Source organism: Protopterus annectens, chromosome 2.part0 (assembly GCF_019279795.1).
Source record: "Protopterus annectens isolate FY-2018-M chromosome 2.part0, PAN1.0, whole genome shotgun sequence".
In the NCBI taxonomy this organism is placed as follows: Eukaryota; Metazoa; Chordata; order Ceratodontiformes; family Protopteridae; genus Protopterus; species Protopterus annectens.
In genome coordinates, this window is record NC_056728.1 from 1,699,870,059 (window position 1) to 1,699,897,588 (window position 27,530).

General features: G+C 43.5%; 1 protein-coding gene across 1 annotated transcript in view; it reads right to left on the minus strand.

Moving 5' to 3' along the window:
• The window catches only part of HSPA4L (heat shock protein family A (Hsp70) member 4 like), a 2,148,355-nt gene that overhangs the window by 31,668 nt on the left and 2,089,157 nt on the right, over window positions 1-27,530 (minus strand). Inside the window, exon 18 of the mRNA XM_044061754.1 lies at window positions 21,004-21,165. Coding sequence (XP_043917689.1) covers window positions 21,004-21,165 — 162 coding nt within the window. The remainder of the gene's footprint in view (window positions 1-21,003; window positions 21,166-27,530) is intronic.

The following is a 27,530-nucleotide window of genomic DNA, read 5'->3' on the forward strand; positions in this document are numbered from 1 at the left end:
CTGATTCTTAAGGATACTCTGTCTTTATGGAAAATCAAGTAAGGGGGCTTAGAAGACAAGGCCTGCAATTCAGAAATCCTTGTGGTAGAGTTAATTGCTACTAAAAATAGAGTTTTCCAAGTTAAATATTTTAATTCTGTCTTAGCTGAAGGTTCAAATGGAGACTGGGTTAGAGTTTGCAAAACTACATTTAAATCCCAAAGGGGAGTAGGATCTTTACTAGGAGGTCTAAGGAGAAGTGTTCCTCTTATAAAGGTTCCACAAAGTTTGGAAGATGTTACAGATGAATTATCTATCCCAACAAGAAAGTTGGAGATGGCAGCTAATTGTACTTTAATGACAGAAGAGCTAGCTCCTTCACTGAGGACTGATGTGAGAAATTCCAGAACTTCAGCAATAGTTTATTTATTTATTATTTATTTCACATTTGTTAACCGGGTTAGTCCGACTGGATAGAGACCCTTTTTCAGCAGAGACCCAAGGAGAAAAGCTCCAAAAAACAGTTACATACAATTCAAATGCATACAGAAGAAAACAATTATAAAAGCACAAAGTATACATTTTTTTTTCAAAGCATAAATCAAAAATAGTATAATTTTTTACAAAGCATGTTGCAGAACTTTTTTTTTTTTTGAGACAGGAATAGTATGAAAGAAGATGAGTCAGAAAAGTGGCTTAGTGAGGAATGTGTACAGATGCAGGAAGAGAAGTAATATGCACAGTATGAGAAAGGAAGGTAGCTAAAGAGAGAGGTAGAGGAGAGGCAGAGAAACAGTCTAAGGTAGGAGGAGTATACAAAATCATAGTAGGTAGGAATTAAGTGAAAAACTATAGTAGATAGGAATTAAGTCAACGACTATAGTAAATAGAAACTAAGGGGAATAGAAGTAGAGTTTAGTCTAGTAGTGTGGAATATTGCATTGAGAGGGAGAGTAACAGGCAGAGATAACGGATAGGAAGAGAAAATTAAGGTAGGTTTGGAAGATAGGATTATGTTGGGTCATTGCAGTGAAATAGCCAATCTTTCTGGTAGGCAATTTTTAGTGCAGTTTTAAAGGAGCTGGAGTTAGCGATACATCTGATATGAGGTAGAAGTTTATTCCAGGCTTTTGCAATGGAGTATAGAGTAATTTGCCAACATAAAAACTTGTAGTAGGTTTTGCTGAAAGCTACAAAGAGTGTGGCTGAGAGTGTACGACTGGATGAGAGTGGAGAGAGGAGGCAAAAAATGGATTGTGTAAGACTGAATGAGCTATGAGGAGCTGGGATAATAGAATTTGGTGATGAAATTCCAACCACTACAGGAGCAACAGGAGCAGTAAAGGGGTCAAATCGATTTTGTTGTGCCCAAAAACAAATCTTTTCCATTTACTTTCATAAAGTTTTCTAGTGGACACTTTTTGAGATGGTAAAACAATATGACAGACCGGGGAGGAAAGCCTAGGCTGCCAAGTAATCAATGGAACTGGAGAAACCATGCGGTCAATTTTAGGCCTGGAATGTCTGAGTGAATACAGTCTATCGGGTGAGACAGAAGCTCTGGAGTTGGATCCAGGATCCAACGGGAATGAAGAAGATGAGACCAAAGAAAGGGAAAACAAATCTGATGAGGCCAATAAGGGCAATAAGGATAACTGTGCTCTTCAATTGAGATACATTCTGAAGAAATTTGAGGATGAGGGGTATCGGAGGATAGGCATACAGGAGACCGGTGGGCCACTTGTGAAGTAAGGCATCTCTTGGTGACTCCCCGGTGGGTGGATGAGGGCAAAGAACCTGCTACACTTCCTGTTGAGAGGGGATGCAAAAAGGTTGCAGCACGGTTGACCCCATAGATGGAAAATCCTCTTTGCCACCTTCATGTTGAGAAACCACTCATGAGGAATTACAGTAGATCTGCTTAACTTGTCTGCAATCACGCTGGACTTCCCTGGAATGTGCACTGCTATCAGAAATCAATTGGATGAGACTGCCCATTGCCACAGTCTTAAAGTTTTTCAACACAGGCCTGTTTCTCCCTTGTTTGCTGATGTACCAGACCACTGACATGTTGTCTGTTTGAATTGCAACAGTCCCAGTGGGGAGAGAGTCTTGGAAACCTGCAATACTAACAGGATGGTTCTCATTTCCAGGATATTTATATATGTGTTGGCCTCTTCGGGGACCATGTGTCTTGGACTATCCTTCCCAGGAAGTGCCCCCCACTCGATCTGGGAGGTATCCGTGGTCACTATGTCATGGGTTGGGGAAGAACAAAGGGGCGACCTTCTTGCACTTGATTTGATTGTATCTACCACAGGAAATATTTTTTGCAAGCTTGAGTTATCGTTATCTGACTGGACAAGAATGGACCACTGAGTAGCTAATATCAACTGAAGTATTCTCATATGGTACCTTGGCAAAGGTCCGAGAATGATTTCCACCGACATGGACCCTAAAGCTTGAAGGATTAATTGAGCTGAGAAAGAGTAGAGTTTTGGATGATTTTCCTGACCTGGAACTGAATAATTTGAACTCTTACCAAAGAAAGAGATGCTGTTTGTGTGATCATGTTGAAAGAAGCACTGATGAATTCCAATGTCTGAGTTGGCTCCAGATGAGATTTGCTGTAATTGACTGAAATACCCAGATGGGAGCATAGATGGAGTATGTAATCTCGGGCTTGTATCAGTTGATGTCTAGTCGGAGCATGATGAGCCAGTCATCTAGAAATGGAAACACTTGGAATCCTTGCAGCCTCAAGTGAGCTGGCACTACTGCCATACACTTGGTGAACACTCTGGGGGCTGTGGTGAGACCAAAGGGCAGAGCTCTAAGTTGGTAATGACTGGCTCTTAGCTGGAAGCACAGATACCTCCTGGAGTGTCTGCTGATTTTGATATGACAGTATGCATCCTGAAGATCTACTGAGCACATCCAATTGTCCTGATGCAGAAAAGCCAGAATGGACTGAACTGTGACCATCTGGAACTTTGTATATTGAACTGACTGATTTAGACTGCTGAGATCCAAAACTGGCCTCCAGTCCCGTTTTCTTTGGCACTAAAAAGAATCTTGAAGTTCCAAACTCTCACTGATCTGACAGGATGACTTGGATGACTCTTTTTCTAACAGCTTGTCTATTTCTAGTGCAGCTTCCTCCCTCTGACTGGGTGGAACACTGGAGATTTTCTTTGAAACCAGAGTATGTGGATGAGAAAATGGTATGATATAACCTCTGGATATTATCCTCTGCGCCCATGAACTTTTTGTAATTTTTAACCAGGCTCTCTGGTGCAGGGATAAACGACCCCCGATTGTCTCAAGAGATGGACAGCCAGGCCTCCTTTCAGAAGTGCTGGTAGGATCTGTCTGAAAGTACTTCCTTTATCCTTGGTTTTGTAGACCGCCTCTGCTGCGAAGGCAGTGTCTTCCATTAGAGTTCCACCCTCTGCCTCTAAAGGAAGCATCTCCAATTGGATTTTGGAAGGGATTTCTTAAACCACATCTTTCAACCTCCTCACTGATTCCTAGAAAAGATTCATTCAGGGGTCAAAAAATGTATGCCCACAGCAGCCAGACCTTCCTGTTCACAACTGGAGAGTGCATCTTTCACTTTGGGGCCAAAGAGGGAACTTCTATCAAAGGAAGCATTGACGATGGAAGCTCTGAAGGGTTCTGCAAAGTCACAGAAGCACATCAAGGCATGCCTCCTGATGGAAATACTTGAACCCGCCATCTGTGAGGTACCTTCTGCTGCATGAGAGATAAGCCTCATGGACGAACTGAAAATGGACTGAAGGGTAGCCACTGCGAGACAACAATGCTCTCTGCCTTGGAGGGTATGGTCCCAGAAAGGGATTTAGAAAGTTCTTTAACCAAATCCCTCTGGAGTCTTGTGAAGTGTGCCAGATAGTTCAGTGATCGAGGGGCAAAGGTCACTGAAGCATAAACATGTTTCCCAAATCTGTCCAGTGCCCTAAACTCCCCGTTAGAGGGGTGGACAAAGGAACATTGTTCTGTTAGTTCCTTGTTGGTGGCCGCCATGACCATGGCATCAACTGGTACTCCTTTGCTCCAATGGATTTTGTCCTTAGGTGGTGCCAGGATCTTGTCTAGTCTCTTGGGTATTGGTTCAACAGTATCAGGCTCCTTCCACACCTGCTAAGAGACCAAATCAATGAGCTCATTAGTGGGTGGAGTCAGCCAGAATGTAGATGAGCCAGCAGCAAAAACCTCCAGGAATACTGACTCCTCTTGGGAAGGGTTGTCAGCAGACCAACCACCCCTTTGCTTTAAGAGTTCCAGAATGTCTTCAAATGAGAAGTCCACTACCTTTAATGGCTAAGACAGAAGGAAACTAATGGCTCCAAAAGAACATGCTTATGGGTTGTAAGATTCCTCCTCCCTGAAGCAGAGAATTCGAAGAGGGAGTTGGAATCGAGCTAACGCCGAGGCTCCAAGGGGAAGAGACATCTCTGAGACATCTCAGAGATGGCCCACTCAAAGATGCCAACAGAATCTTCAGATCTGATGTGAACAACTCCAGAACCTTTGGATCTGATGACTCCAATACCATAGGTCGGATTAGAGAAGGAATAAGTGGTGAGTGGGGGGTGGTGGCTTGTACTAACTAAGATCTCCAGATGCAATGAGATTGGAGCCAGTAGAACCCCATTCGTATCTGCATCAAGAGGAACTTCCTCATCATCCTGTTCACATTGGCTTCAGTCACAGTTTTTGAAGAGTGAGTCCAGGATGCTGTGAAGGAGGGCCGTGAATGGTGGTGTCTTGGAGACTGCTCCAAGAATGGGATGGCAGCCTAGAGGTGATCAGATCCAGACCCAACAGTGCTGATTGGATCCAAGGAGACTTTTCTTTTTGAATCTTCGGACCCGAAGATTTAAGCATTTTTGCTGGAGGTTACGAACTTGGAGCTGATGAAGCGGTAGGCTGCAGAGAGCATTTACTGTTATATTTTCTTCAGACATCTTAGGGGGATGAGCCCCAGAAGATGTTGGTGAAGCAGAAGATTTAGAAGGCAGCAAGCCTCTGGGAATCAGCTTATTTTTGTGGTATATGATGGCCTTAGGATTATAACCCTTACAAATGTCACATTTTGCATCAGGGTGTGATGGGCCAAGGCAGTAGACACACTCAGAGTGCACATCTGACAGTGGAATTTTGTGGGCACAGACTGTACATTTTTTTGAAACCAGAGATTTTCTCTGACATTTTAACTAAAAAGTCGAAAGATACAGAAACTACATCTACAGCCAAAAAGCCAAGAAACGATAATGTTAAGGATAAAGATTTTTTTTTAATGTAAATAATTAGAAATATACCAACTATGGTAATAACAGGAGTACCCAAAGGTACTGAAAGAACTACCAACAATGGTAAATCAAATAGGAGTACACAAGTACTTCAAAAGGAGAAAACACAAGAATTAGGAAAATATAAAATATAGATATAAGATACAAGATATAGAAAGTTATCAAACTCACTGCAAGCCAAAAAATGTTATGGACCCAAGAGCTGAAACAGTGACCACTGTCAAAATCTGTAGTCACAATACATTATTACAGACAGATATGGCAAACAAATGACTAATAGCAGATACGAACAATCAATTTTATATACATTATGAAGATACTGCAGAACCTACGGTACTGAGAACTAGAATCAGGGTCTAGTATTATCATTTCATACAATAAAAAAATTTTTCTCCATTTAGGAAGAAAGGTACATACTCACCATAATGTTCCATCTTTATTCTTCCTCATCTCTTGGGTGTGGATCTGATCCTCAGATTCGACTCTGCTGCTTCTACTAGCTCATGGATCATTGAAAGCTCTCAAGCTCTTCTCTTTCCCCTAACATTCTAGTCCCTAACTTACCTCAGATCTCATTTGCCCCTTTAGAGTACAGACACGGTTGCCATTTCAGCTCTTTAGTCCATAAAATGTTTGGGGTTACAGTGAGTTTGATAACTTTGCCCAAAGACCTCGATAACTGAGAGGAGAAAGACAATAATGGAGGCTTGCAGGGTCACTTAGAGGATGAGGAACACACCTGACGAATCCAAGCCAGATAGACACAAAACCAGGGTAGGGAAGAAGACCCCAGTGACATCTCCGGTGGAGTGGACGGGGATAAGGGGGGAAGCTACCCAAACTGACAGAGTCCCTTTTACCAAGAAAGGGCTTGGTAGGCTAAGGGCTGGAGATGGAGCCTTGCTTGTAGTAGGCACCGAGGGTTAATCAGTAGACTGGCATCTAATCTGAAGCCAGAAGATGACCAGGAAAGAAGACAGAGGAGGACCTCTTAAAATCACCTCTGGAGGTCTTGGAGTCCTTAGAAGAGTGGTGTTTCTCAAATCCAACTTTCAGAGTGGAAGAAGCAGAAAAAACAGCTGGAAGAAGGCCCTTAAGGACTAATTTCATCCATCTCACATTAAATGTCTGGGACCCAAACCCTCACAGATGGAATAGGGGGAATCGAGGTGAGCAGTCTCCAAACAGTAAATGCACTTCTCATGCAAATTTTGACAGGGCAGCTTGTGTCCGCAAGCAACACATTTTTTAAAACTCTTATCTATGATAAGACAGTCCAACACACTACATTCAGTAACATACAACACTAGTACTCTTTAACTACAGAAACAATACAACAAACTTGAAAAGGTGGGAAAAGCCCACTCTAACTATACAGGCTAGTATAGCAACCTCAACCCAAACCTAACACCTGCACTAAACCTATCCTATACACACCTAAAAAGGGTAAGGAAGAAAAAAAAAACCCAATAAGCCTACATAAAAGGATATGCTTTCACTAAGTCATGGATTGAGCTGCTGACAGGAATGGAGGCAAACCTGATTGGGAGCATACCGTTCAACTGTACAGATTTTCACAGAATGTCCAGATTTCTAACACATATTTTTGCTAGATTTTTCATAAAATTGTATTTTTTTGGCAAATTAGTGACAAATCATTAAAGACTGAAGTTAGAAAACAATGGCAGTCATTTGAGTTTCAGACTTTATACCCTTCAGAAAAATAATGTTATGCAAAATCTGTTATTCGATCAACTTTCTAAGTCTGTAAGAGCAATATTTAAAAATTCTCCCTATTTTTGGCCTTGTGTCCCATTTTAATTTATGGCTTTGTCCAGATTTCTTGCTCTAAGAGGTTGAGAGGTATGATTGGGGGGGGGGGGGGTCAGTTGAGGAGCAAGGGATTGTGGATAGGGAGGCAGAGCCCAGCGAGTTGAAGTCTGAAGGATTTGGCCGGCGTTGGAGCCGATAATACATGGGCTAGTGCCAGACAGAGAAGACAACATCAGATATGATATTTCACTTTAGGGTCAGACAAATAAGATGCCTACCAAATGAAAATCAACTCTTCTGTAATAAGTTCTTTGCATAAAACTTCTGCTTACAAACAGCAGACACTCAAGCGCCTGGTGAACTTGCAGAATAAAATTACCATGAAACATAGTCCAAGCTGTATCTCAACCCTCAGATCCAAATTTCATTTAATTTTACAAAAGCAAAAAAAAAATAAAACAAAGGGCAGCTTTCTTTGTCAGAAGAATAACAAACATATGTTGAATCTAAAATGTGAAAACATCAGATCCAAAGTTCACATATTTTCACAAAGGTAGAAAAAAATAAAATAAAAGGCAGCTTTCTTTCTCAGCAATAAGAATAACGAACATATACTGCCTCTCAAAATGGGAAAACTCATATAACTTAAAAGAAGAAATGTATGGAAATTTTGAATGATGGTGAGTGACCACAAATTTATAAAAAGACAAATTCAAACGTGCATAAAATGTAAGAATGTCTAGAAGACATGGTCACAAAGTCAAACTTGAAACTACAAAGCTCAATTCAGGACAATGTGAAACATCATCATCTACAAATAGCAAAAAAAAAGTCTGATGAACTGGTTCAAGGCTCGAGAGAGCACCCCTGCATTACCAGGCTATAATTCATACCACACCTTTCGGCCATCTAACCTGGACCGAAACACTAAAGGCGGAGGCATGTCCATATTCATTAAGGATATCCACACCTCCGGGATAGTTGCTCAGCATAATGCATCCGAGATTATCCAAGTGCAACTAACTCTGGGCAAGACCGCAATCCAAATTGTAACTTGATACACATCCCACACCATGCCCCAGGATTCCCACTCCTCATTTCTTGACACACTGGAAAATATTAGGGTATAACCCAACACCCTAATAATGGGCGATTTCAACTATCCCACCATTAACTGGGAAAACAACTCATGTACCAACTCTTTTGCACAGCGTTTTCTGGGATACATAAATTCCAACGCCTTGGATCAACTTATTCACACCCTCACCAGGGGCAGCAATATCCTAGACCTGGTCATTACCAACATGGGCAACCGGTGTTCCACATCAGAGGTCAATTCCTCATTGGTCAGATCCGACCACAAGCTAATCACCCTAGACATCCACATCCCGTCCCCACACCCCAATAGGGAAACCACCATAAAAAATTTCTCCAAAGCCAACTTCACACTTCTTAAGACAGAAGTGGCAAACTTCACGACACCCATGCAGATGAACAATAGAGGTACGACTGCTGAATCCTACACAAATGCACTTTATAAGCACTTACACGAGTGCATGGATCGTGCTATCCCTAACAGAACCAAAATGCTAGACTCGAAAAAAAGGAAGCCAATCTGGTGGCCCCCTGCCATAAACAAACTCTACAACAGAAGAAAGAAACTGTTGCAAAAAAAGAGTAAAATCCCATGATTGGAGGAACTCCCTGGTCAGCCTCAGTAAGAAGCTGAGATCCCACATAAAATCCTCCAAAGCTAGTTACGAAAACAAAATCGCCACTGATTCTAAAGACAACCACAAAGCATTCTATAGCTATGTCAAAATCTCATTGGCAACACTCAAATCTGCTCTGAGTTACAGCACAATGGCACTAAATATACAGAACCAGCTGATATTGCCAACATCTTGGCAGATCGGTTCAGTGCTAACTTTACCCCCCCTCTCACCCCCTAAAGGGTCCATGTCTACACCAGAAGAATGCAAAGTTCCTGTAATTACAGCTACACAGGTAAAAACACACTCTCCAAGTCAAGAACACAGCATCCATGGCACCTGACAACATCCCAGGCTGCGTTCTACATTAACTACAGAATGAACTGGCACCATGTTCAGTCACAGCCTCACTTCAGGCTTTGTGCCCACTGAATGGCGCACAGCGACAGTTATCCCACTCCACAAAGAGGGAGCCACCATGGACCCGGGAACTACTGCCCCATTAGGCTAACGAGCCTGGTCTGCAAGGCCATGAACGTATCATCATGCAACTTGTATACAAAGACATTGGTAATCTCCAAACTCTGGACCACACCCAGTTCAGGTTTGTAAAAGCTGATCATGTCTCCTAAACCTGATTGACTTCTTTGAAGCAGTCACCAAAGCCGTAGATGAGGATAAGGTGGTTCACACAGCCTATCTAGATCTCGCCAAGGCTTTTGACACCATCCCCCACTCTGGAATTATAGATAAACCGACTAAACTATGTATAAATCCCTGTGTCACAAGATGGGTTGCCAACTGGCTCAATGACAGAACTCACACTATGAAAGTAACAAAAACCAAATCCGACTCAAGACCAGTGACAAGTGGAGTACCACAGGGTTCAGTTCTGGGTCCTCTCCTGTTTGGTATCTACTTTTCTGAAGTACAGGGTAACACAGAAGGTCTTTGGCTAACAAAGTTTGCAGATGACTGCAAACTAGGAGCCATAACTGAAACTCCTAACGATGTGGACATCCTACAAAAGGGCCTCACTGAGACAGATGCCTGGTGTCAAAGCCATGGCCTCAAGGTCAATGCCAAAAAGTGCACTGTCATCCCCTTTGGTAAAAACTCTGTACCCATGAGCTATCATATATGTGGTAGTCTACTTAATACAGAAAGTGTGATAAGAGACCTTGGGACACAGGTGGACAGTAGTCTCGCCTTTGATAATCACATCGCCACAGAAGTCAGGAAATCCTTCTACGTGGCACACCTCATCACAAAAGGTTTCTCATCCAGGAAAAAAGAAGTCATTGTTCCCCTCTACTAGTCACTCATTAGACCCATTATAGAGTGCAACACCCCTTTTGGTATGTACCTCACAAGACATCTACAACAACTGGAAAGGCCACAGAAATACCTCACAAAGAAGATTACCAGCCTCAAACAGATGGCCCTATGCAGACAGTCTCAAAAACTCCAACTTTACGCCATTGCATATCACCTACTCAGAGGCGATCTCTGCCTAACATACAAAGCTATGTCAAACCCAGAGCTGTTGGACATGCTCCACTTAAAGAAATCCCAATCCCTCCAAGCTACACGCTCTAGGGACCTAAACCTTGTCACCACAATAAACAGAACATGCTGGAGGGATAGATTCCTGTCCCAGTGACTTCCCATACTCTGGAACAAACTACCTATCTATATCAAACAAAGCTCCTCATTAGCAAGCTTCAAGAAAAATGTTGATGATTGGATGGGAAATAGGAAATTCACTCCAGGGATCACCTCTGTGGCTCTGCTCGACAGGGGCACAGGAAAATAATTTTCTTGGGTGGCGAAAGCCAGGGTACCTTTTTGGCTAGGCTTTTGTAGGCCCTAAGGCCGATAGCCTAGTACCTACCTATGAACCTATGAACTGGCAATGATTAAAAAAATATAAATTCAAAACATGCACTAACTTGAAAGCATAAGGGAGAATACACTTTTCTGACTGGAATATATTTTAAAATAAGTACATCTAAAAAAGCAGTCATGAAATAAGCTTCAGGAACAAATCAATAAGGATACAGGGAACCTCCAAACACTGGAACCATTTTAATTTAGATTTGTCAAGGGCAGGTCATGCTTACTCAACCTGGTGAACTTTTTTGAAAAGTCACCAAAACAATGGATCAAGGCAAAATGGTACACACCACATACCTCGACCTGGACATTGGGGGTATACTCTGGATTCTTCTAAAGACCCTTTGTAGGAGTTTCAACTGTTGTGTGTGTCTAGTCAGGTACATGGCAAAGGGGGAATTAAATTCAATGATGGGTCTGATAACAGCTGAATAAAGTGGCACTATGACTTTCTTGGACCTGGACGCCATGCCTTTATGGCAACCATTTCAAATATCAGGACCACTAGAGTGAATCCTGAAATGCACGAAAGATCAGTCTTACATATACTAAGTCTGAGAATGCAATTTCTCAGAATAATCCCTTTACTCAAAGGCATGGCAATCTCAAGTTTAGGGGGTGTGGGTGAAGTTTAAACGAGAAGCATGATTTTCAAGATTCATTCTTTGCCTATGTTTTCAGTCTTTTTTTCAGCTTGGCAGCACTTTGCATTTCGAGTGCTGAAATTTCAATAGGGAGCCTGGCCCTACTTATAAGTTGGGTGACACAGAACAATTTTCTTACTACCCTGGCCATATGTTGGTCAAAGGCCAGATTACGGTCTACATATGTTCCCAGTTTTTTTGATTACTGCATCAGCTGTTGGGGGTGTCTTACCGATGGACTAGTTAGCCTGGATGGCAGTTTTCCCAAAAAGCACTATAATGCATTTATTGGCACTGAGTTTTTGTCCGTGACTTTGGAGTCGGTCATGTGTGTATGTTAGACCCTCTTGTAAGATGCTTGTTTCATGGAGGGAATCTATGACAGATCCCCATTTACAGTCATCTGAAAAATTCTGGTCAGCCAAAGGTCCTTGACATTAGCCTTTACTTTTGAGAAGTAGATGCCAAAAAGGAGTGGACCCAGCCCGGAGCCCTGAGGTACCCTGCTGATGACCAGTCTCTTAGTGGAGGTGGTATCACTAATTCTGATTTCCTGGGTCCTATCTGTGAGCCAGATGGCAATCCATTGAGCTATGTAGGGTTTATGCCCAGTTTGGTGAGTCTGTCAACCATGCTCAAGTGGGGTGTTGTAACAAATGCCTTAGCTTGGTCCATTTAGGCACTATGCATAATTTTCCCCTCATCCATTGCTCGGTGACCTTTTCAAAGAATTCCACCACGTTTAGTAGGCAAGACATTCCCTTGACAAAGCCAAACTGGGTTGGGTGCAGTGTTTGAATGTTGCCTGTGTCTTTGTCAATCATTTCCATGACAATTCATTCCATGGCTTTGCATATTAGACTTGTCAGACTAATATGTCTGCAGGTTTCGGAGTCAGTTGATGGTCCATCTTTGTGAAGTGGGATAACCATTGCAGCCCTCCATTTTCATGCACAAAGTCTGTTTTGAGGTAACAGTTTAAAGTGACTCAAGTTGGTCCTGGTAGGTCATGTTTCAAGCTATTTAGGAGGCATCCTGAGATATTGTCAGGGCCCACTGAGGCTGCATTTGGTCTTAGGGAGCACTGCCAGGATTTGCTTCCTGTTAATAGTTGGGGGAGGGTTATGCTAGTAGGTATTTCATGCAGGGAGTGGTAGTGAAGTTTGAGCTGAATTTGTAAACCAGCAAATTGTTTATGTCGCTCCGCTCAGTGAAGGTGGCACCAATGACCACCAGTTTAGCACACTGATGTGTGCTGCCTTTGAGGTTTTGGACATAGCTGTAAGAAGGCCTTGAGGTTGTTTTTAGCCTCTGAGGATATCCTGACCTCATAACTGGCCTTGTTGGACTTAAACAGTTCTCTTAGTTTCCTGTTTAGTTTAATTAGAGAGCTCCTCTCATTATGGGAGTTGCTCTACCTGACTTTAGCCATGACTTTTTTCCTTTTTCTATGTACCCTTTTAAGTTTAGGATTCCAACAGTGTGGTTTGTTTTGGACTTGCTTCTAGTAGGTACAGCAGCCTCTATACAGCTGTTTACATGGTTGTACAGGGTCTCTGTGAACAATTCCACACAGGTTGCTGTGGGATTAGCAGGCACAATGAAGTTTGACAAACTATCATTAAATAGGATGTAGTATGCTTTGGTATAGTTCCTAACTGTTAACGGTTTGCTGGGGTTACTGAGCTGATTTTTATTTGTTCAGGATGTGGAGACTTATATGGACAATGACCTAACTTTTGACCAACATGTGTCTATTGTCGTAAGGAAATCTGTCTTTATTGCACTGTTAGAAAATATATGGATTGCGTCTAGATCTAAGGATGTCATTATCCCCCTTAACTCAGTCCTCATTAGGATAATCAAATATAATGACCCTTGTGTGAATACATTTCTCTGGACACATGCTACAAGTGGAACACTCATAGAGATGCCTTACTAAAAGGATACAAGGCCTAAACAATATGTCCTACATGGACTGACTCAAAGCCCTGTCACTATACTTGGTATCTTACAGGCTGTCAAGAGGTGACCTTCGTCTGGCACACAGTGCATCCTCTGACTTGATACTGATGGATTTACTGCACATCAAGAAGTCGAATGGTATCAGAAATGCTCAGTCTAGGGATCTAAACCTCTTCTGCAGCATCAACATAATGGTTTGGAGGGACAGGCATGTCCCTCAAAGGATACCGCTGCTCAGAAGAGACTTCACATTCATGTAAAACAAAGCTCATCCCTGTCCACAATCAACTGCAACTTTGATCTATGGATAGGAAACAGAAAATTTACCCTGGGACTGTCCCTTGTACTACTAAGCTATACAGGCAGCTCTTAAAAGCCTTATTCCACATATGAGTTCCCTCACAACTATCTATACTTTGAACTCAGTTACTCTTACTAGGGGTAATATTGAGAAGTTATGTACTTACCATAACGTTCCATGTTAGTTGTCTTCTTCTCGCCTTCTTTCTTGCTGGATGGTTTCGGAGCCGAACCTCGGCTCCGACTCAGCCTAATACTAAAGCTCGAGAGCTATTTTTACCGGCTCGAGGCTATGCTATGTCCCATAATGCTAGGCATCATATACCCAGATCTCATTTGATAGCTAACACTATGGACATATACATCCCACCATAACAGAGAATAATCCACCTAATCATAGATACAAAAATAAAGATATATCTATATATATATATATATATATATATATATATATATATATATATACATATATATGTATATAAATATATGTATGCATATATATATATATATATATATATATTTAAACCCCTCTAGAAGAGCTAGCAAAAAAAAGGGAGCAAGGGAGCTAGCTGGGGATATAACTGAGGTGGCAATAACTCACACAAGGTACTCTAGATCTTCCCAGCTAGGGCGATGGGGGGTGGGACGCAAGGAAGAAGGTGAGAAGAAGACAACTAACATGGAACGTTATGGTAAGTACATAACTTCTCAATGTTAAGTTGTCAATCTCGCCTTCATTCTTGCTGGATGGGACAGCGTCCCTAGCACCTAAGTCCTGGGTGGCTCAATGGAACAAACTCTTGAGTACAGTGGAACCAAAATCAGCTCGACTTCTGGAGGCCATATCGAGCTTGTAATGAGAAATGAAGGTATGAGGAGAGGCCCAAGTGGCCGCTGCGCAAATGGAATCCATCGGTAATCTTGCCTGAAAGGCTACTGAAGAAGCTAAAGCTCTGGTTGAGTGGGCTCTAGGCTTAGTAGGAAGTTCCTTGTTCCTCAACTGGTAGACCAACATGATAAGACAGGACAACCACCTGGACAAGGTTACCTTAGAGACTGGTTGGCCTTGCTTCCCTTCCGCATAAGACAGAAAGAGCTGGTTTGATTTTGTCATCTGCTTAGTTCTATCCAGGTAGAAGCGTAATTGACGGTGAACGTCCAAACAATGTAACATTCGTTCAGCTCTATTGGTATAATTTGGGAAGAAGACTGGAAGATCTATGGTCTGATTCAGATTTTTCTCTGAGATTATTTTGGGTAAAAAAGATGGATTAGTCCTAAGTGACACTCTTGTCTTTGTGAAAAACAAGATCAGGAGGGCGAATGCAAAGGGCTTGAAGTTCCAAGACCCGTCTTGCTGAGGTGATGGCTACTAAGAAGAGTGTTTTCCACGACAGCAACTTCAATGAACAAGAAGCCGCCGGCTCAAAGGGAGGAAGAATTAAAGAAGACAGTACCAAATTTAAGTCCCACGGTGGGGGAGGGTCCTTAACCGGGGGCCTAAGTAAAAGGGTTCCTTTTAAAAAGGCTTTGCAAAGTTTGTGGGACATGATGCTGGTCTCTGACAAGCCAACGTGGAAATTTGCAATAGCTGCCAGTTGAACTCTGATGGTGGCTGAGGAGGAGCCCAATCGAAAGAGTTCTGCTAGAAACTCTAGAACTGTCTGGACAGGAGCCGTAAAGGGGTCCACGTGTTTTTCCCCTGCCCAGAGAAATGCTTCCATTTGCTAGCATAAGTCTTTCTGGTAGTAGACTTGTGAGAAGCGAGGATGATATCACGAACTGGTTGAGAGATAAGGGGAAGCCTGGCTAGGGTTGGAAGTGGAGCAACCAAGCTGTGAGGTTGAGAGATCGAAGGGACTGATGCAGCCCACCCGACTGATGGGTCAGAAGATCTGGCACTGGGTCCAGATGCCAGGGCTGCTCCAGTAGATGGCATTGCAGGAAAGGAAACCAAATTTGTCGAGGCCAGTAAGGGGCAATGAGGATCATCCTGGCTCTCAAGGTAGTCGCTTTCTGGACTAATTGAGTAATCAAGGGAAAGGGGGGGAATGCATACAGAAGACCCCGGGGCCAATCGTGAAATAGAGCGTCTCTGAGGGGTAGACCTGGGAGTGGGAAGAGGGTGAAGAAGTCTGGGCGCTTGCTGTTTAGAGGTGTTGCAAAAAGGTCGCAGCAAGACTGACCCCACCTTCCGAAAATTCTTTCCAATACTATCTGGTTGGGAGACCACTCGTGAGGCATGAGAATGGCTCTGCTCAGTCTGTCCGCTATGACGTTGGACTTCCCGGGAAAATGCGTTGCTACCAGAAACCGTTGAGAAGAGATTGCCCATTGCCAAAGTCTGAGTGCTTCTCGACATAGGGGGTAGGATCTGGTTCCGCTCTGCTTGTTGATGTACCACACTACAGACATATTGTCTGTTTGAATTGCAATAATCCCGGTGGGTAGAGAGTCCTGAAGGGCCTGCAATGCTAAAAGTACTGCTCTCATTTCCAAGACATTTATGTGCAAGTGGCATTTGAAGGGTTGTCATGTGCCCTGGACTGTCCTGCCCCGAAAATGCCCCCCCACCCGATCAGGGAGGCATCCGTTGTCACAGTGGCAACAGGAGGAGGAAGGACCACAGGTCTGCCCTGGAGTACCTGAGGGGAGACCGTCCACCAAGAAAGGTGTCTTTTGCATGACTGAGTGATTAGAATGGTGTGTGACATGGGGAGCAGGACCACTGGGAAAATAGCATCCACTGCAGGATCTGCATATGAAAACATGCTAGGGGGAGTAAAGTGATTGCTGCTGCCATGAGACCAAGTGTTTTTAGTAAAAATCTGGCTTGGACTCTGCTCTCCTGTAATAGGATCTGAACCTGGTTGCGAATGTCTGAAACTCTGTGTGTAGGTAGTTTTGCTGAGAGCGCCACTGTGTTTAAATCGGCGCCTATGAAGGTAATAAACTGACAAGGCGACAATGCAGACTTTTCGAAATTTATAGAGATACCTAGCTCGTTGCACGTTTGTACAGCGTAATCCCTGGATTGGAGTAGTTGGTGCCTGGTGGTGGCAGTAAGGAGCCAGTTGTCTAAATATGGAAACACCTGGAATCCTTGTCGTCTCAGGTGAGCCGCAACCACTGCCATGCATTTGGTAAACACCCTGGGGGCTGTGGTGAGGCCAAAGGGCAGGGCTCTGAATTGGTAGTGACTGGTTCCCAGCCGGAAGCTGAGAAACCTTCTGGAGCGCCTGTTCATCTTGATATGATGGTATGCATCCTGAAGGTCTACAGAGCACATCCAATTATCCTGACCCAGAAATGGCAGAATGGACTGTAGCGTGACCATCCGGAACTTAGTTCTTTGAACCGACTTGTTCAGCCTGCTGAGATCCAAAATAGGTCTCCAGTCCCCTGTCTTTTTTGGTACCAAAAAGAACTTGGAGTAGATTCCAGATCCTTGTTGGTCTGCTGGGACTGGCTGGATGGCCCTTTTTCTTAGCAGCTTTGAAATTTCTAGTGCTGCTTGATCTCTCAGACCGGGTGGAACGTCTGGAAGGGGCCCTTTTGGCTGATGTGGGGTGTGAATAAAGGAATTCTGTAACCCTCGGATATGATCGACTGCACCCATTTGTCTTGCGTGAGGGAATGCGAGGCTTGTGGGTACAGTGATAGTCTTCCCCGACTGCCTCCGGTGGACAGTCGGGCAGCTCCTCAGGGGTGCTGGAAGGGTTTGTCAGAGAAAGATTCTCTGCTACCCTGATTTGCGGACCCCCCTGCCCCTAGGGCGACGTCTGTTATTGTTCCCTCCTCTGCCTCTGGAGGCAAGCTCGCCACGTGCGTCAGGCAGTACTCCCTGGGGTTTCCGGAACCACATTTTTCCACCCTTTTGACCCTTAGGGTATGGTCTAGAAGGAGTGGTAAAACGGACTCCCATGGCAGAGAGAGTCTTGCCTTCCTGCTCGCACCTGGTCAATGTATCCTTCACTTGAGGTCCAAACAAGGCAGAACCGTCAAAGGGGGTGTTAGTGAAGGACGCCTTGAAGGGGTCGGCAAAGTTGCAAAGCCGCATCCAGGCATGTCTCCTTAGAGCAACGCCCGTGCCTGCAGCCCTACTCGCTCCATCGGCGGCATAGGAAATGAGCCGCATGGAGGAGTTTACAATAGAGTTCAGGGTCCCCAGCTGGGAGTTGATCTTTTCCTGAGACCCCGCAGATGATGGGTCCTGTAAGGTATCACCTAGTTCTTTGAGAAAGTCTCTCTGAAGATGGGTGAAATGGCACAAGTAATTCAGTGAACGCATGGCAAAGGTCGCTGAAGAAAACATTCACTTGCTGTACCTATCCATAGTCCTAGATTCCTTATTAGGAGGATGGACAGGAACTGAAGGGTCAGCCAAAAACTTCTTAGTGGCCGCCGCCACCACCATGGCATCAACGGGGATGCCCTTAGTGAGAAACTGCTTGTCCAAAGGGGCTGTAATAAATTTTGTGGGCCTCCGGGGAGTTGGTTCCATAGTATCCGGAGCCGTCCACGCCTTTCGAGCCACCACCTCCATGAGTGGGTCGAAAGGCAGGGACACCCAGGAGGTGGAAGGGTGAGAACCGAACGCATCCAGGTACACCAACTCGTCCTCGGAAGGGTTGAGGGCAGACCAGTTCCCCCTCTGTTTAAGGATTTCTAGGATGTCAGAAAATGAGACATCCTCAGAGGGGGACCTTGGGGACCATTCCGAATCATCCAGGTCGGTGTCAGATGTCACTGACTCCAGGGAGTCAACATGCTTCCTCTTGCATGTCCTCTTCCGAGGGGGCTCCTCCGCAGGATCAGGGGAGGCCTCAGAAGATGAGGATATGCCCAATGGGGCGACCTGGAGCGTTGATTCTCCACGCTTGGGTTCAGGAGGGTAGGCAGAGGCCGAAGCAGGCACCATGGAAGGAGGGGCCGATGGGGCCGAAAGTGGCGCCGGTATAGGAGCCAGCACGCTCCTCATGACCTCAAAGGCACCCCTATCAGGCAGAAAAGAGGGACCCAGCTCTGAAGAGATGACAGCTCCTCCCAGCACTGAGAGGGACGGCTCCGAGGCCGATGTCGGGGCCGAACTCACCTGCGCCAATGCTCAGAGAGGGAGAATGGGGTCAGACAAGGGTCTGATGCCACTCGCCCCCTCGGAACTGACGAGGGAGTCCCAGCACCTGGATCCCTCCAAGGACGGAGCCAATGAAGGGATCGGAGCAAACGAAGGAACCGATAAGGGTGGAATCGTTTCCGACACTCCCACGGTACCAACTCCAACGGCCTCCGGCTCCGAGCTCGAAGGAATAGTCGGAGGAGGAACTGGAGCAGGCGTTGGGGAAGCTGCTGTCTGTTGAGATGGGCTATGCAATAACTGGGCGAGTGTCTGCAACTTCAAAAGCCTACTGACTACCCTCTCAAGGTCGCGGCCCGAAAGCCTGGAAGATCTCGAGGAGTGAGACCTATGGCTCTGCTCCGACTTCAAAGGGGACTTCGGAGCTGACCTGACCGAATCCAATGAAGGAGATCGGGAACGCTTTCGGGTTGAAGATGGCTCCGACACCAAGGTCGGAGCCGACTGAGGCCTCGATGCATCGGTTCTGGCCGGAACCGACGAGGCAGAAGAAGGTCCGCTCGGCGCCGGCTCCGGACATGGAGCCAACAGTTTGGCGGGCTTAGAAGGTTTTTCTGACAGAGGCTTGGTAGGAGAACCTTCGGGCTTTAATAAGCCCCCTAGGATGAGCTTATTTCTGCGTTCCTGCAGGACTTTTGGGCTAAAAGCATGACAGATGGAACAAGAGTCCTGCAGGTGCAGAGGGCCCAACACACACAAGAAGTGTGACCGTCTGTCAGAGACATCTTCTGACAGCACGAGTCACACTTCTTGAATCCCAATATCTTGGTATCCTTAGACATGATACCACAGGAACGGGACAAAAAAAGTCTAGACAAGTATACCAGACGCAACAAACACACACACAACACTTGAAAAGACACTCTCAAAGAAAAATTAAGTTTACTACAGTAAAACAACAAAATTCCACACATACACACACACACTACGAATGGAACCTGTACAAAACTACTATAAAAGGGGGTGAAAGGCCTAACCACCTTAAGGGTGGAGAAAAGTAAGGAAAACTATTAATAAAGGGGTAGGAAGACTAGTCGAGAGACTGCTAACACTACTAGAAAAGATCTCAGGGAAAAATATCTACCAAAAACTAACTATAAATATAAAAAATCTTAAATACGACCTGGAGCCGGTGAAAACACAACCTCGTAGCTGAAGCGGCAAACGAGATCTGGGTATATGACGCCTAGAATTATGGGACATAGCATAGCCTCAAGCCGGTAAAAATAGCTCTCGAGCTTTAGTATTAGGCCGAGTCGGAGCCGAGGTTCGGCTCCGAACCCATCCAGCAAGAATGAAGGCGAGATTGACAACTTAACATATAATTTTCAGTCATAGGCTGGGTAAAGACGAATTTAACACTACATGGGATACGTTAATTTGAGCACAAAAACAGAAATTGCCTAGGCTTAAAATAGCTGGCAATGGCAGCTAGCATAGTACTTAATCTACAAACCTATAGTAACATGGAGTACATCCCTGCCAAGATAAGGTGTCTGAAAATGATATATGACTGGCAGGAAACAGCGCAGGCATCATTTAACTGACAGCTCTTGCAACTAATATGACCAGCTTTAACAATCAGAATACATCAACACAGACATTTGAGTCTACACTAATTTACTCTTGAGGAATAACTATTGCCCATACAGTTAACAGGAACATATGGTCTGAGATCCTGGGCTTAAAACATTTTTGTAGATTGAAGAATCCAATAATTACATAATATATTTGAGCGTGTGTGTATGTGTGGGGGGGGGGTCTGGAATATGGAGATAAACTGAGAAACCCAGGTTGGAATCAATCAACTCAACTCAAGGGCATCAGAGTTTACACATAAATAAACTTCCATAAAGTTGATAGACTGGTGGATTATGGTTCAGCTGAAATGATCTCTGCTAACCCCTGGAAATAAATGCAAAAATAATTTATATAACACTGCTGTCTAGATTTCTGTATACATGATTCTGATATCTTATGATGGTTGTGGTTTCTCTCCAAATTTCTAACAGGATATCATAATTAAACACTAACTCTCGTTTCAAGGAAAGAAAACTTTGAAAAGGTTTCTTTGAATGGTGTGTTTCTGCAGATAATACAATCATTATAATGCCTTTAAGTATCTGGCACAGTATTAGGGTTTATTAATTTAACCAACATTTCGGCCATTTTACAAGACTACAAGCAGACCAGGAGGTCCAAAAAGGTCTTTATTTGTCATTTAAATTCGGTTTCTGCATATCCAAAAGATAACTCATTACCTTGGCTTCTGCTAATATTTCAGTTGATTTCACTGCAGGATTATGGAATGGTTTCAGCTTTCTCTGTGCGTTCATTTTATTGTTCATCCAATTCATAGACTCAATCATACGTTTTTCAACTTTTTCCATTTCTGCTGAATCAATGTGATCATATTTTTCATCCTAACAGAGACAAAACAAAGCTTTCTAATGAAATGGGCAATACACATCAAAAGCAAATGGAATTGAAAATGGAGTGGTTATTATTACTGGAATTGCTTGTTTTCTCTGCTGTGGTTCATATCTAATACTGATTACTTTAAAGGGTCTTGACTGCAAAAGGCATCTCACTGTAGTTCAATTTCCTGTAAAATAAATGAATAAAGCACAAACACAAAGAACACACCTTTGCATTATGTAACAGTTCTAGCTCAAGCAATATATATCTTATCCATACTGTGACAAAGGTAGGTACTGTCAGCACAGCTATCTGGAATTTTGTAAATAATTATATATCATTTGTGAATATCAACATGATTCATTTAAGATGCTTGCGTTACAACTATATTTGAAATGTATGTCTTGTGTATATCAAACTTGTTTGTACAGATGTGTGTTGAAAAAGGTTTTTGCAAAGTGCTTGAAATGTATCCACAGTGTGCCCTACTGGAATAGAATAGAAATGTAAATGCATAATTGTAACTTTTTAAATGTATATATTTTAACAGTGGAAACTGGAACACAGGAGGTTAACTTCAGTCCAGCAAAACTTCAGAAAAACAGCTGAAATTAAATAACATTATGGCTAGGCAATAAAATATATCATCTTTCTGTTTCAATGCAGCAAGGAGACACAATGCCTAAAACTAGAGAGCTTTCTGTATTGTTTCTAAGGTGACCTAATTGCTAGTCTTGAAATGTGAAGGGATGCAATTGTTTTACGACTTCCAGCATCTGCCAAAAACCTTAGGTCTATGTATTTTCACAGGTACAGTGGATATAAAAAGTGTACATTCCCGTCAAAATGCTAGGTTTTTGTGATATAAAAAACTAGACCACAATAAATCATTTCAAAACTTTTCCCACTTTTAATGTGACCTATAACTTGTACAATTCAATTGAAAAACAAACAAATATGTTAGGGGAAAAAAATAAAAAATAAAAAACATACAATAAGCTAGTTGCATAAGTGTGCACACCCTTAAACTAATTCTTTGTTGAATGATTTAATTACAGCATTCAGTCTTCTTGGGTAGGAGTCTATCAGCATGGCACATCTTGACTTGGCAATATTTGCCCACTCTTCCTTGCAAAAGTGCTGCAAATCATTCAGATTGTGAGGGCATCTCTTCTGGACAGCACTCTTCAGGTCACCCCACGGATTTTCTATTGGGTTTAGGTCTGGGCTCTGGCTGGGCCATTCCAAAACTTTAATTTTCTTCTGGTGAAGCCATTCTTTTGTTGATTTTGATGTATGCTTGGGGTCATTGTCGTACTGAAAGGTGAAATTACTCTTCATCTTCAGCTTTCTAGCAGACGCCTGAAGGTTTTGGGCCAAAAGTGACTGGTATTTGGAACTGCTCATTATTCCTTCCACCTTGACTAAAGCCCCAGTTCCAGCTGAAGAAAAGCAACCCCAAAGCATGACACTGCCACCACCATGCTTCACTGTGGGGATGATGTTCTTTTGGTGATGCAAAGTGTTGTTTATGCCCCCAACGTAACGTTTGGAATTGTGGCCACAAAGTTCAAACCTTGGTCTCATCAGACCATAACACATTTTCCCACATGCTTTTGAGAGACTTGATGTATTGTTTTGCAAATTTTAGCCAGGCCTGGATGTTTTTCTGTGTAAGAAAAGGCTTCCGTCTTGCAACCCTACCCCATAGTCCAGATATATGGAGAATATGGGAGATTATTGTTACATGTAGTACACAACCAGCACTTGCCAGAAATTCCTGCAGCTCCTTCAGTGTTGCTGTAGGTCTCTTGGCAGCCTCCCTGACCAGTTTTCGTCTTGTCTTTTCATCAGTTTTGGGGGGATGTCCAAGTTCTTTGCAAATTCACTGTTGCCCCATATTTTCTCCACTTTTTGATGACTGTCTTCACTGTGTTCTATGGTATATCCAATGCCATGGAAATTTTTTGTATCCTTCTCCTGACTGATACCTTTCAACAATGAGATCCCTTTGATGGTTTATAAGCTCTCTGCAAACCATGGCTTTTGCTGTAGCAGGCAACTGAGTAAATGTCAAGAAAATCCTACTAGGACAGCTGAACTTTATTTGGTGTTAATCAGAGTCTCTTTAATTGATGGCAGGTGTGTACCCAAGAAGACTGAATAAAAGTCTTTTGGCTTTTCCCGGTTAGGGGTCGCCACAGCGGATCACCGGCTCACTAATGATTGGCAGTGGATTGTTACGGTGTCGAGTTGCCAGCCCAACACCTACCTTCAAAGAAGGAACGCTCACAAACGCACACACCTACCTGCATGTCTTTAATGTTCACTCAACCACTGGGAGGACATGCAGGCTCTGCACAGAAGGCACTCCAGCCAAGAATCAAACCGGAGAACCTCTTGCTGTGAGGCGAAATGCTAACTGCTGCACCACCGCGGCCACCCAAGACTGAATGTTGTGATTAAATCAAAACGTGCTTCAACAAATTATTAGTTTAAGGGTGTGCACACTTATGCAACCAGCTTATTGCACGTTTTTTTAATTTTTATACCCCCCCCCAACAGATTTGTTTGTTTTTCAATTGAATTGCACAGGTTATAGGTCACATTAAAGGTGGGAAAAGTTTTGAAATTATTTATTGTGGTCTTATTTTTTAGATCACAAAAACCTGGCATTTTAACAGGGGTGTGTACACTTTTTATATCCACTGTACATGCTAAATACTGCTAGCGTCCAGCAGTTGGGGGTTAACCCGAGATAGTCAGATGACAAGAAATGTCATTCTGCAAGCTATCCCAGCAGTAACATTTGAGATATTGATTTGAGAACTCTCTGAGACAGACACAGCATTCTGTATTCTGTCTTGGACCTGACAACATCAGCTAGAAGATCCATTCATCACATCTGCCTTGCTCTTAAGTAAGTTAACTAGGTTACAGTAATTCTCTTAAATTCATTAGGAATGTAGATAAGCATAATTTAGATGCTTTTCTTTATTTATTTGAGAATGTCCTGCAATCTTGTTTTAAATATTTCCTGTGGTTTTGAACTCTGATATCACTGTGAATATATGCTGAGTATTTGTCTTGTTCTTTTATTGTTTATTATTAAATATATTTAATCCTTTCATTGTGGCAGATCTGTGTAGAGATATTTAGGTTCTGAGAGTACTTGCATATTTATATGGTGACAATGTGTAGGCCACTCTTAATAGCCTTGCTCTTGGTCAAACTACTAATATGTATTAATATTAAGTAGCTGATAAGGAGCCATCTGGTGGCAGTGATAACTACCTTATAGTCTGGGCAAAAGGGTGCATAGCTAGTAAACCTGTGCCAGCCTTTCCCAGGTGTGTGTGTGTGCGTGTGCGTGTGTGTCTGTGTGTGTGTGTGTGTGTGTGTGTGTGTGTGTGTGCGTGTGCGTGTGTGTGTACAAATCAAACCTCAAAGAGTGGGTGTGTTAGCTACTTGGGCAGGGACACAAAACTCTGCTTGGACAGACAGGGTGCAGCAGGCCTTGGCTTGGTCACTCAGCTGAGATCTTATAGCTGTGCAGTGGGGAGTCTTATTGAGGATCTGGGGAAAAGGGAGAAACCAGCCCAGGACTGACTGAGGTCTCTGTGTGCTCTTAAGAAAAACTGCACTTGATGCAGAGAGCTGCATCTGGAAATTGTGTGTGTGTACCTTGTCATGTTCCCAGTGTATGTCCCTCACTGTTGCCAGTGGTGAGGACTGAGGCTCCATGATTACTGGTCCAGTTTATTGGTTGGCAGTGGTGAGATATCCACATACTGGGATTCAGTGGTGTGGATACTGAACTCCTATAGCCTGTAAATAGTGGTCACTAAAGAAGGAGTTTGTACTGTCAAGCAGCCATATGGTAAATATTCATAGTTCTGTATCACAATAGTTTTATTTATTTTTTGTTACCTAAGCTAGTCAGGGAGAGCAGGCAAGGATGTTGCAGAGGAGTATGGCAAGCTGACAAGAAGCCATTTGGCTGAGATGTGCCAAGCCAAAGGATTGGTGCATACCAACCTGACTAAAGCAGAAATTACTGCAGCCTTAACCACAGCTGCAACACACAGCAGCAACCAGGAGGACAACCAGACTGGCCTTGGGCATGTACAACTGTCAGAAAATGGACAGTTCAACATTGCCTCAGAGGACCTAAAAATCCGTCTAGAGTTAAAGAGATTTGAACTGGAGGCCAAACATTTGGAAACAGAATTAGCACAGAGAGACTGTAGCGTTTGGAGGCTGAATAAAAGGAGAAAAAGAAACAAATGAAATTAGAATCAGCAGAGAGATTGAGATGTCTGAAGGCCAAAGGAAATGAGTGGCAGAGGTAACATGAAAAGGAGATGCTGACTCTTCGCCAGGGTCATGGAGGTAATGGGGAAGGGAATAACCGAACCCATGAAGCAACACAGGTCAGTAGATTTCTTCCACAATTTACAGAGGGTGATAAATTTTATAGTTTTATTCATACGTTTGAAAGAGTATGTAAACAGTATAATGCTGACCAAGGGCTCTGGGTATGGTTCCTGACTCCCTTACTCCATGGTAAAGCTGTAACTGCTACTTCTAAATTGTCTGATACTGACTGCTTAAATTATAATACTGTTAAAAATTATTAGCGTGTTTTAAGTTAACACCTGAAGCTTACAGAAAAAAGTTTCAATAGGACAGACGCAGGGCAGATGAAAGTGTGTGTGAATATATTACTGAGTTAAGCACTTATTTTCAAAGATGGGTGAGTGGGTGGCAGGTCACCACTTTTGAAGGGCTGGCAGACCTTCTGGTGAAGGAACAAGCCCTAAGCACTTTGCCTGAGAACATGAGAATCTGGTTGGCAGAGAGGGAATGCCGGACCATGGATGAATTGGGGGAAAAGGGAGACCTACACCTAGCAAGCAGGGCATCACTGCACAGGAAAGAGATACCCAGTGCTGTGCATGGGTCTAAGGGAACCAACGGTGGGCAGCCTAAATCACCCCAACAGAGTTCACCAGTCGCAGGGGTAGCCACTAGTTCGGGTACATGGTCAGGATCAAGGGTTACATGTTTTAAATGTAACCAGTGGGGGCATGTAGCATATAGATGTCCACAGAGGCAAGGTGGGGAACAAAAGGTAAAGGAGCCAGCAAGTGGGAATGACAGAATGCCAGTAAGTGTGAATGACAGAATGCCATTGGTAAGTTGTCTGCAGACAACAATGGTACCACACTATGACAAGAGATTATATCCTGTCTTAGTAGATGGGAAACAGGCCACTGCCTAACCATCATGAAGCCTGCAATGACTAAAGAGGAGCACTACTTGCTTGGACAGTCTACTCCAGAGTTTTAGGAGGGAGCCCATTCCAATGTTTAAGATATATAAAATATATTTTTATGTGTAAAGGTGGAAGCATGTTGTTTTTAGGACATGTGATGGTGGCACTTTAAATAACCAAAATTAATTAGGAATTGAATTCCATTATTAAATTAATTAGGGGTTTGAACCTGTGTATAAAAAATGGTTGTTTTGCACTGTATTTTATCCATTGAAGGTAAATGGCCGAGGCACCAGTGGTTTACTAAATGTGTTGAAATCTTCCTGCAGTGTGTTTCTGTTATTTTTGCACCATTTGGTTTATTTGTTTTTATTAGTTGGTTCGAGTGGTCTTTATTATGTGTTTGAGGATATCCCTGTAGATGTCCTGATAGGGAATGAGTTTGATAATGCAGTACCTTGTGTGCATACAGTTACACGCAGTCAGGCTTGGAGACAAGCATGTGGGTCTGGTAGCCTGGGGGAGGGGACCCAGATAGACAACACACTTGAAGATAGGACTGGTGAGGTGGTTACTTCAGGGAGAGAGTTACCCTGTAGCAGTGAGGCTGAAAGTGAGCCACAGCTGCTTGTGGGTACTCATATTCCCTTGGACAAAGTGACTGCAAGGGCAGAGGTAAGTAGTAGTACCCAGGCTGAGAGTGAGGCACAGCTGTCAGGGGATACCTGACTTCCTGTGGATGGGGAGCTAGAAAGGGTTACAAAGAGAGAGTTAAGTCAGGTTCAGCTCTCAGATCCTACATTACAAGGCCTGAGCAAGGCCTGAGGGAGATCGCTAGACAGGCACCTGATTCTCAAGGAAAAGGGGAGTCTGTATACTGGGACAAAAGATTACTGTATATAGAGTGGACCCCTGAGGGAGGGTTACAGGGTGAGAGAATACAGCAGTTGGCAGTGCCCAGGGCCTACTGTCTGGCACTTCTAGCCATAGCCCATGGCATTCTCTTTGCAGGCCATATGGGCAGAAGGCGTACCAAGAGACGCATTATGCAGAACTTTTATTGGCCTGGGATTTCCAGGGATGTAACAGTCT